An 11,172-nucleotide genomic window follows, 5' to 3' on the forward strand; every position below is an offset into this window, starting at 1 on the left:
GAGGAAACCGGAGCACCCGGAGGAAACCCACGCAGACACGGGGAGAACGTGCAAACTCCACACAGTCAGTCGCCTGAGGTGCCCTTCCTCGCCCCTCACTCTGGGAGATAATCCTGGGGAGGGTTTTCTGGGAACCCATGCTCACGGCCGCTCGGTGTTTGAGGGAACGCGAGGGAATGTCACTGACCACTCGGGATTTCATCCGGGGAGCTGGTCCATCGAACACAAACACCGGCTTGATCCCTTTCTCCAGGAGGCTGGCCGTCCGATAGAATAACCCCATCACCTGGCTGCAGGGACAGGACACAGAGAGAGAGAGAGAGAGACCGTCACCACCAGGAACCGGCAACACACTCACTCACCCTCACACTCACATTCCACCCCCTCACTCACACTCACCCTCACACTGACACTGACACTCACACACACTCACACTCACATCACACTCACACTCACTCACCCTCACACTCACTCACCCTCACACACACACACTCACATCACCCTCACACACCCTCACACACACACACTCACATCACACTCACACTCACCCTCACACTCACATCGCACTCACACTCACCCTCACACCACACTCACATCACACTCACCCTCTCTCTCACACTCACTCACACTCACATCACACTCACACTCACATCACACTCACACTCACCCTCTCTCTCTCACACTCACTCACACTCACCTTCACACTCACATCACACTCACCCTCACACACACACTCACATCACACTCACACTCACCTTCACTCTCTCTCACACTCACTCACACTCACCCTCACACTCACATCACACTCTCACTCACCCTCACTCACACTCACCCTCACACTCACATCGCACTCACACTCACACACACACTCACTCACACCAACACTCACACTCACACTCACTCACACCGACACTCATACCCTCACCCTCACACTCACCCTCACCCACACACTGACACACACTCACACTCACATCACACTCACACACTCACACTCACCCTCACATCACACTCACATCACACTCACACTCACCCTCACCCACACTCACATCACACTCACATTCCATCCTCTCACTCACACTCCATACTCTCCCTCACACTCACACTCCACACGCACATCACACTCTCACTCACCCTCACATCACACTCACCCTCACACTCATCATCACTCACCCTCACACTCCACCCTCACCCTCTCACTCACACTCCACCCTCTTTCACACTCCACCCTCTCCCTCACACTCCACCCTCTCCCTCACACTCCACCCTCTCCCTCACCCTCACACTCCACCCTCTCCCTCACACTCCACCCTCTCCCTCTCCCTCACACTCCACCCTCACCCTCTCCCTCACACTCCACCCTCTCCCTCTCCCTCACACTCCACCCTCACACTCACACTCCACCCTCACCCTCACACTCCACCCTCACCCTCACACTCCACCCTCACACTGACCCTCACCCTCACACTCCACTCTCTCCCTCAAACTCACACTCCACCCTCTCCCTCACACTCCACCCTCTCCCTCACACTCCACCCTTACCCTGTACCAGCCGCAGGGTTAGATACAGAGTAAAACTTCCCCTACACTGTCCCCCATCAAACACTCCCAGGACAGGGACATGCAAATGAAGATCCCATCACCCTCCTGACTTGTACCTTGTAGATGGTGGACAGGTTTGGGGAGTCAGGAGGGGAGTTACTCGCTGCAGGATTCCCAGCCTCCGACCTGCTCTTGTAGCCGCTGTGTTTATGTGGTGGGTCCGGTTCAGTTTCTGGGTAAAAGTGGGTCCTACAGATGCTGGAGATCAGAGTCTAGATTAGAGTGGGGCTGGAAAAGTGCAGCAGGTCAGGCAGTATCCAAGGAGCAGGAGAATCGACATTTCGGGCAAAAACCCTTCATCAGGAATGGATTCCTCTCACTCACGAAGGGCTTTTCCCTGAAACGTCGATTCTCCTGCTCCTCAGATGCTGCCTGACCTGCTGAGTTTTTCCAGCCCCACTCTAACCCCAGGTCAATGTTAACCCCCAGAATGCTGATGACAATTGAACATTGAAGATGGAACAGTGGGGATGGTTTTCCTGTTGTTCTGAGAATGCTCCCAGCTGAATGAATTCTTGTGGAGTTTCACTCCGGGGACGAAGCCTTCCAGAGTTGAGCAGCCGGGGCAGGTTCAGGTGGATCTTGGCTGCTCTCTGCTGGTGGATGAGGAAACAGCAGCCAGTCTGAAACCTTCCACAGAATACCAGAGGCTGCAGGGACGGGAGGGACTCACCCTCACTCTGTGTTAGTGCCCGGGGGGTCAGTACACATGGGAGGGGGTCAGGGGGGTTCAGTACAGATGGGGGGTCGGGGGGGTCAGTACAGATGGGGGGGGGTCAGGGTGGTCAGGGGGTTCAGTACAGATGGGGGGTGAAAGGGGTTCAGTACAGATGGGGGGGTCAGGGGGGTCAGTACAGATGGGAGGGGTCAGTGGGTTCAGTACAGATGGGAGGGTCAGGGGGTTCGGTACAGATGGGGGGGTCAGTGGGTTCAGTACAGATGGGGGGGTCAGTGGGGTCAGTACAGATGGGAGGGGTCAGTGGGTTCAGTACAGATAGGGGGGTCGGGGGGTTCACTACAGATGGGGGGGTCAGGGGTTCAGTACAGATGGGGGGTCGGGGGGTCAGGGGTTCAGTACAGATGGGGACTGTCTGCTGAGGGGAGGTTGAGGAGTTGGGGCCTGGATTTGTTGGAGCTAAGAGGAGACTTTATTGAAAGAGACGAGAGCAGGGGACACGGTGGCCCTGCCTCAGGAAAAGGGGTCCCCTTTTTAAGAGTGAGCTGAGGAGGAATCTCTTCTCTCTGAGGGGAGCGTATCTGTGGAATTCTCTCCCACAGACAGCAGGCGAGGCTGGGTCACACAGGACATTCCAGGCTGAGAGACAGGTTTATAATCCCGAAGGGAATCGAGGGGAATGGGGTCAAAGTAGAACTGAGAAGGCGAGGAATCTCAGATCAGCCGTGAGATGCCTCAATGGGCTGAATGGCCTAGCTGTGCTTCAGGTCACACGGTTTAATGGGTTTGGGTAATTTTCAGTGGTTTGCCCATACACCTGATGTTCCACTTCCACCAAATAGCAGAGATCGTCCTCCGCGTTTGCCAGACAATGCCCATCGTCAATCAGAGACAATCTAATCACCACTGCCTTGGCATTCACTGGTGTTACCATCACAGAATCCCCAAATATCAACATCCTGGGGGGGTTACCAGTGACCAGAAACTCGACTAGACCCACCATATAAACACAGTGACTACAGGAGCAGGTCGGAGGCTGGGAATCCTGCAGCAAGTAACTCACCACCTGACACCCCAAACCTGTCCACCATCTACAAGGTACATGTCAGGAGGGTGATGGAATACTCCCCACTTGCCCCTGGGTGGGGGCAGCTCTGACAACACTCGAGCAGCTTGACACCATCAGGACAAAGCAGCCGCTTGATTGGCCCCACATCCACAAACATCCCCTCCCCCCCCCACCCACGCTCAGTAACAGCAGTGTGTACCGTCCCCTCCCTCCCCCCACCCACGCTCAGTAACAGCAGTGTGTACCGTCCCCTCCCTCCCCCACCCACGCTCAGTAACAGCAGTGTGTACCGTCCCCTCCCTCCCCCACCCACGCTCAGTAACAGCAGTGTGTACCGTCCCCTCCCTCCCCCACCCACGCTCAGTAACAGCAGTGTGTACCGTCCCCTCCCTCCCCACCCACGCTCAGTAACAGCAGTGTGTACCGTCCCCTCCCTCCCCCCACCCACGCTCAGTAACAGCAGTGTGTACCGTCCCCTCCCTCCCCCCACCCACGCTCAGTAACAGCAGTGTGTACCGTCCCCTCCCTCCCCCCACCCACGCTCAGTAACAGCAGTGTGTACCGTCCCCTCCCCCCCCACCCACGCTCAGTAACAGCAGTGTGTACCGTCCCCTCCCTCCCCCCACCCACGCTCAGTAACAGCAGTGTGTACCGTCCCCTCCCTCCCCCCACCCACGCTCAGTAACAGCAGTGTGTACCGTCCCCTCCCTCCCCCCACCCACGCTCAGTAACAGCAGTGTGTACCGTCCCCTCCCTCCCCCCACCCACGCTCAGTAACAGCAGTGTGTACCGTCCCCTCCCTCCCCCCACCCACACTCAGTAACAGCAGTGTGTACCGTCCCCTCCCTCCCCCACCCACCCACACTCAGTAACAGCAGTGTGTACCGTCCCCTCCCTCCCCCACCCACCCACACTCAGTAACAGCAGTGTGTACCGTCCCCTCCCTCCCCCACCCACACTCAGTAACAGCAGTGTGTACCGTCCCCTCCCCCCCCCACCCACGCTCAGTAACAGCAGTGTGTACCGTCCCCTCCCTCCCCCACCCACCCACGCTCAGTAACAGCAGTGTGTACCGTCCCCTCCCTCCCCCCACCCACGCTCAGTAACAGCAGTGTGTACCGTCCCCTCCCTCCCCCCACCCACGCTCAGTAACAGCAGTGTGTACCGTCCCCTCCCTCCCCCCACCCACGCTCAGTAACAGCAGTGTGTACCATCCTGCTCCTATTATCAATGTTTCTATTGGTTAGTTAGAGATCAGGGTGGGCTCCCAGTCTCTGCTCCCAATCCAGACACAGCCTGCAGTCACCTCAGACCTGGGAGGACGAGGGAGCTGATAGCGGGGGGGGGGGGGGGTTACTGATGGGGGACCCACCTGAGATGGCGCAGGTATCGCTTGTCAGGACGGGCCGTGCGGAACTGATTCATCACCACAGCAGCATCGAGCGCCATCACTCTCCCTGGGGGGCAGGAACACAGACACACACCGAGGGAGGGGTCAGCTCAGACAGTCAGGCTCATACTGTCACCGCCCCCCCCACCGAGACCAGCTCATCCATCGGAGGGGGAGGGGGAGCGGTGGGAGAGGGAGGGGGAGGGGGGAAGGGGAGAGTGGGAGAGGGAGAAAGGGAGGGAGGGGGAGAGGGAGGGGGAGCGGGGGATGGGAGGAAGAGGGACGGAGAGGGAGAGATGGGGGAGGGGGAGAGAGGGAGGGAGGGGGAGAGGGCAGGGAGAGAGGGGGCAGAGGGGGAGGGACAGGGAGAGAGAGGGAGAGTGGTGGGGGAGAAGGAGGGGGGAGAGGAGGGGAGGAGAGAGAGAGGGAGGAGGGGAGAGAGACAGAGACACATCTCGAGAACACAGTGTAGTCAGTAACGGACACTATCGGACAGTGACATGACCACAGGCATGTTACACCTCATTCCACACATTCCCATTGTCCCACACAGGGGCTTGGGGCATCTCTGAATCTGACTGACACTTTATACTTTGTCCCAATCAGGAATATTTGATTAAACAGTTTAGCGTAATCCCTTGATGATCCTCCTGGTGAACAGGACTGTGGGGAATAGCAGGAGATTGCCACTGGCTGATAGAAGCAGTGTTGGGATAATGGGCCAAATGGCCACTATTTGCACAGTACCAATCCTGTGACTGTGTAATCACAGCCCCATCCAAAAGGCACCCCCTGACTCTCTGTAACACCCATCAGATCCTGAACCCCAACTCACCGGCAACACTGTGGGCAGCACTCTGAACATCAGACCATAATGTCCCACAACAACACACTATCACCACAAGGGAGCGCCACACTGAGGAACAGTCACTGCTGAGGGAGCGCCGCACTGTCGGAGGGTCAGTGCTGAGGGAGTGCTGCACTGTCGGAGGGTCAGTGCTGAGGGAGTGCCGCACTGTCGGAGGGTCAGTGCTGAGGGAGTGCCGCACTGTCGGAGGATAAGTGCTGAGGGAGTGCTGCACTGTCAGAGGGTCAGTGCTGAGGGAGTGCCGCACTGTCAGAGGGTCAGTGCTGAGGGAGTGCTGCACTGTCGGAGGATAAGTGCTGAGGGAGTGCTGCACTGTCGGAGGGTCAGTGATGAGGGAGTGCCGCACTGTCGGAGGGTCAGTGCTGAGGGAGTGGGCACTGTCGGAGGGTCAGTGCTGAGGGAGCGCTGCACTGTCGGAGGGTCAGTGCTGAGGGAGTGGGCACTATCGGAGGGTCAGTGCTGAGGGAGTGCCGCACTGTCGGAGGGTCAGTGCTGAGGGAGTGTCGCACTGTCGGAGGGTCAGTGCTGAGAGTGTAGGCACTGTCGGAGGGTGCTATGTTGAGTTGTTATCCTCTCTATGCTGTGAGCTGTATTTATAAGTTGCCATGGGTATTATTTTGAACACAGCACGTGTTGTTCTCCCCTTTTCCTGCCTGTGACCCTGGTCTCCACCTCACTCCCATCTCCCCTGGGTGTGATCTCGCCCCCCTCTCTGCTATTTCCACCATACTCTACAACCCCCTGATGAAGGAGCGACGCTCCGAAAGCTAGTGCTTCCAAATAAACCTGTTGGACTCTAACCTGGTGCTGGGTGATTTTTAACTTGGTAGAGGGACAGTAGCATTGAGGAGGTGGGGGGGCTGCTGAAGGATTTGGACGGTTCAGGAGAGTGGACAAAGAAGTGACAGATGGAGGACAATGTGGGAACGTGTACGGTGATGCACTTTGGTCAGAAGAATAGAGGCGTGGACTATTTTCTAAGTGGGGAGCAGAGTGTAGTGCTGGAAAAGCGCAGCAGGTCAGGCAGCATCCGAGGGGCAGGAGAATCGACATTTCGGGCAAAAGCCCTTCATTAGGAATGAGCTGATGTTTGAAATGTCGATTCTCCTGCCCCTCGGACGCTGCCTGACCTGCTGCGCTTTTCCAGCCCCACTCTCTCGACTCTGACCTCCAGCATCTGCAGTCCTCACTATCTCCTGTTTTGTAACTGGGGAAAGGTTTCAGGAATCCACAGGGACTTGGGAGCCCTTGTTCAGGATTCCCTTCGGATTAACCAGCAGGTTCCGTTGGGGTCAGGAAGGCAAATACAATGTTCGTATTCAGTTCAAGAGGGTGAGAATCCGAGAGCAGGGAGGTCCTGCTGGGGCTGGGTAAGGCTCTGGTCAGACCCCATTGGGAATATTGTGAGCAGTTTTGTCTCCCGTATCTAAGGACGGGAGGGTTGGTGTTGGAGGGGGCCCAGAGGGGGTTTACAAAGATGATCCTGGGGATGAAGGCATTGTCACATGATGAGTGGTTGAGGACTCTGGGTCTAGACCCGATGGGGTTTAGAAGGATGAGGGGGGGGATGGGATTGAGATTGACAGGAGGCCTGGGGAGAGGGCACATGGAGAAGATGTTTCCCCTCGGACCGGAGGGCACAGTCTCAGGGGGAAGCCTTTAAAACGGAGAATGGGGAGGGATTTCTTTGGCCGGAGAGTGGGGGGGAACGTGTGGAAGCCCTTGCTGCAGAGGGAGGTGGAGGCCTGGTCACTGAGTGTGAGTAAGACGGAGACAGACAGGATCCTGGGGAGTAACGGGATCGAGGGTTACAGCACAAAGGCAGGAGGATGTGATTGAGAAACGTCAGCCACAATCGAACACTGGGGCAGACTCGATGGGCTGAATGGCCAATTCTACTCCTGTACCTGATGGCCTGACTCTCACAGTCTCCCCCATTCTCTCTCTCCCCCTCCCCCCCCAACCCTCCCTCTCTATCCCTCTACCTCACACTCCCTTCTCCCTCCCTACCCCCCTCTAACCCCATTCCTTCTCCATCCAATCCTCTCCCCTCCCCCTCCCCTCCCTCCATCCTTACCCTCACCCCCTCCCTCCCTATCTCCCTCACTCACTCTCTCCCTCTTTACCTTCCCTCCTATATCCCTCCCCCTCTCCTCTGTCCTTACCCTCACTATCCCTCACCCTCCCTAAATCCCTCTCCCTCCCTCTACCCCTCCCCGTCCCCTCCCTCTCCCCCGTCCTTACCCTCACTATCGCTCACCCACCCTACCCCCTCCTCTCTATCTCTCTCCTACCCTACTACCTCCCTCTCCCTCCATCCTTACCCTCACTATCCTTCACCCACCCCTCTCCTTCTGTCCTTACCCTCACTATCCTCCCCCTCCCTCTCCCTCTGTCCTTACCCTCACTATCCTCACCCTCCCTCTCCCTCTGTCCTTACCCTCACTATCCCTCCCTCTCCCTCTCCCCTTACCCTCACTATCCCTTACCCTCCCTCTCCCTCTGTCCTTACCCTCCCTCTCCTTCTCCCTCTGTCCTTACCCTCTCCCTCTCTCTCTCTCTGTCCTCTCCCTCTCCCTCTGTCCTTACCCTCCCTCTCCCTCCCTCTCCCTCTGTCCTCCCTCTCCCTCTGTCCTCTCCCTCTCTCTCCCTCTCCCTCTGTCCTCCCTCTCCCTCTGTCCTCTCCCTCCCTCTCCCTCTGTCCTCTCCCTCCCTCTCCCTCTGTCCTCCCTCTCCCTCTGTCCTCTCCCTCTCTCTCCCTCTGTCCTCCCTCTCCCTCTCCCTCTGTCCTCACCCTCCCTCTCCCTCTCCCTCTGTCCTCACCCTCCCTCTCCCTCTGTCCTCTCCCTCCCTCTCCCTCTGTCCTCCCTCTCCCTCTCCCTCTGTCCTCACCCTCCCTCTCCCTCTCCCTCTGTCCTCACCCTCCCTCTCCCTCTGTCCTCACCCTCCCTCTCCCTCTCCCTCTGTCCTCACCCTCCCTCTCCCTCTCCCTCTGTCCTCACCCTCCCTCTCCCTCTGTCCTTACCCTCCCTCTCCCTCTGTCCTCTCCCTCCCTCTCCCTCTGTCCTCACCCTCCCTCTCCCTCTCCCTCTGTCCTTACCCTCATACGAGTGGATGCTCTTGTCGGTCACTGCCTCCCGGGCTCTCTCCCGGATCAGCTCCGATAGTTTACAGATTCCCATCGCCCAGGATTCGGCAGCGTCTGTACACCCCCACCCCCCTCACACACACACCCTCACACACACAGACCCACCCCCCCCCAGCCCCCCTCCCTCACACACAGACCCACACACACACCCTCACACAGACCCTCACACACAGAGAGACCCTGGTGCAGCGCCGCTCCGCACAGACAGAGAAAGAGAGAGAGACAAAGAGAGGGCCTGGGGGGAGGGGGAGAGAACAAGGAACAGCTGCAGGAGGCCCCGATACACACAGACACACAGAGACACAGACAGAGACTCAGATACACACAGACACACACAGGGAGACAGAGACTGAGGTACACACAGAGACACACACACAGAGGGAGACAGACTGAGATACACACAGACACAGGGAGACAGAGAGAGACTGAGGTGCACACACACACACACACAGGGAGACAGAGAGAGACTGAGATACACATACACACACACAGAGGGAGACAGACTGAGATACACACAGACACAGGGAGACAGAGAGAGACTGAGGTGCACACACACACACACACACACAGAGGGAGACAGAGACTGAGATACACACAGACACAGGGAGACAGAGAGAGTGACTGAGATATCGACAGTTTGAGCTCACAGCTTGACTGAACTGGAGTTAGGCCACCCTTGGAATGTTGTGTACAGTTCTGATCACCACACTGAGAGAAGGATGTGATGCTTTGGAGAGGGTACAGAAAAGGTTTACCAGGAGTATGGGGGCTTTTAACAAGAAAGGAAGGTGGACACACTGCGTCTGTTTTCACTGGAACGCAGCGGCAACCCAATAAATGTTTATAAGATTGTGAATGGCATGGACAGGGTGGAAAGTATGAGGCTTTTTCCCAGAGTGGAGGGGTCAATCTTCGAGGAGAAAGTGAGGTCTGCAGATGCTGGAGATCAGAGCTGAAAATGTGTTGCTGGAAAAGCGCAGCAGGTCAGGCAGTATCCAAGGAGCAGGAGATTTCGGGCATAAGCCCTTCTTCAGGAGGACACGGTGTGAGTGGGGAGAAAGGGGGGAAGTTTAAAAGAGATGTGTGAGGCAGGTTTTTGACACAAAGGGTGATGAGTGCGTGGAACACGATGCCAGAGGAGGGGGCGGAAGCAGACACAATAGCAGCATTCAGTAAGAACCTGGACGAATACATGAATAGGAAGGGAATAGAGGGATATGGATCCTGTAAGGGAAGGCAGTTTTAGTATGGAAGGGCAAAATGTGTCAGCACAGGCTTGATGGGCCGAAGGGCTTGTTTATGTGCTGTATTATCCTATGATCTTTACACAGAGAGAGACTGAGATACAGGAATGTGGACTGAGAGCAGGGTAACAACACTGCACCATCATGAACAGAACCAGGGAAATTCCACAAATCCAGAGACAAATCAGGAAAGGGACAAAGAGAAGTTGGGAAAGCTTTTGAAACCCATTACTCATGGAAAACAAGTAAATGGTCATGGCATGTGAGAAACACAACTCACTCCCAAATCAATCAGCCTGAGACAAAACCTTGGAAACAAGAACAATTTATTACAGCCTTGCAAGGACCAGACGCTTCTGCAATCAAGCAGAACTGCGTGCGAAAACAGAGCGTGTTAGCTTTCTTATTCAGTTTACAAGTTGCGGAATCATGTCTCCCTTTTCCCATCCTATCATAAGCCGATTACCTCACTGGTTAGTTATTTTCTTATCTGGCCATCCTGCTATCCTTGTCTGCATTCTTTGTTCCTTGTTTGTTACAGCTTGTTCTTTTATCCAGTTTCTCTTATCATACTATAATCTTTATTGTGAAATGACCCTGCTGCTTCTTTTTGTGGTCAGCTACAACCCTTTAAAGTTATTTCCTAGCTTAAAACTATTTTCTTTAAAAGACCCTCTGTATTCATTCAAGTCTTAGCCATAAGTATGCTACATGCTACAAGAATTAACACCCCGCCCCCCCTGCAAAAACAACATTTCTAATCTCCCACATGACATCAGTGTGGAACCCTTAGAGAGCTTCCCAAAGCAGAGGGTGCTGGGGACAGCAATGGACCGGAACTGTAATCCCAGTCTCTCCTCACAGCTCATAGACAGACTGGGTTCCAATGTCCCGGAATACCTCCCATTCAGGAAGGATCCCAGTCTGTCCTGGGGAAGGTGGTTGAATCCATTAAGGAATCTAAATGCATGATACTTCAATAACCGTGCGCTGGTCAGGCAGTGTCAACATGACGATGCAAAACCATTGGGAGAAGAGGCCATTCAGCCTCTCCAGCTTGTTCCACCAGCCAGTGAGATCATGGCTGGTCTGTGGCCTAACTCCTATAGCCTGCCTTCTGCCCGTATCCCTTATTCCCCTGCTTTACAAAAATGCATTGATTTCAGCTTTTAAATTAA

General features: G+C 55.7%; 1 protein-coding gene across 2 annotated transcripts in view; it reads right to left on the bottom strand.

The window, feature by feature from the left end:
- Positions 1-9,446, bottom strand: part of LOC132815899 (probable flap endonuclease 1 homolog) — a 49,604-nt gene extending 40,158 nt beyond the window's left edge. Inside the window, exons 1-3 of one of the 2 annotated variants that reach the window (XM_060825262.1) lie at positions 9,398-9,446; positions 4,717-4,801; positions 188-290 (exon numbers count right to left, since the gene is read on the bottom strand). In XM_060825262.1, the coding sequence (XP_060681245.1) occupies positions 188-290; positions 4,717-4,793 (180 nt within the window). In that variant the 5' untranslated portion in view covers positions 4,794-4,801; positions 9,398-9,446. Of the gene's footprint in view, positions 1-187; positions 291-4,716; positions 4,802-8,702; positions 8,785-9,397 lie in introns of those variants that run through there. The other variant, XM_060825261.1, reaches the window with a different exon arrangement.
- Positions 9,447-11,172: the final 1,726 nt, after the last annotated feature.

The sequence above is a fragment of the Hemiscyllium ocellatum genome, chromosome 5 (assembly GCF_020745735.1).
Source record: "Hemiscyllium ocellatum isolate sHemOce1 chromosome 5, sHemOce1.pat.X.cur, whole genome shotgun sequence".
Classification (NCBI taxonomy): domain Eukaryota; kingdom Metazoa; phylum Chordata; class Chondrichthyes; order Orectolobiformes; family Hemiscylliidae; genus Hemiscyllium; species Hemiscyllium ocellatum.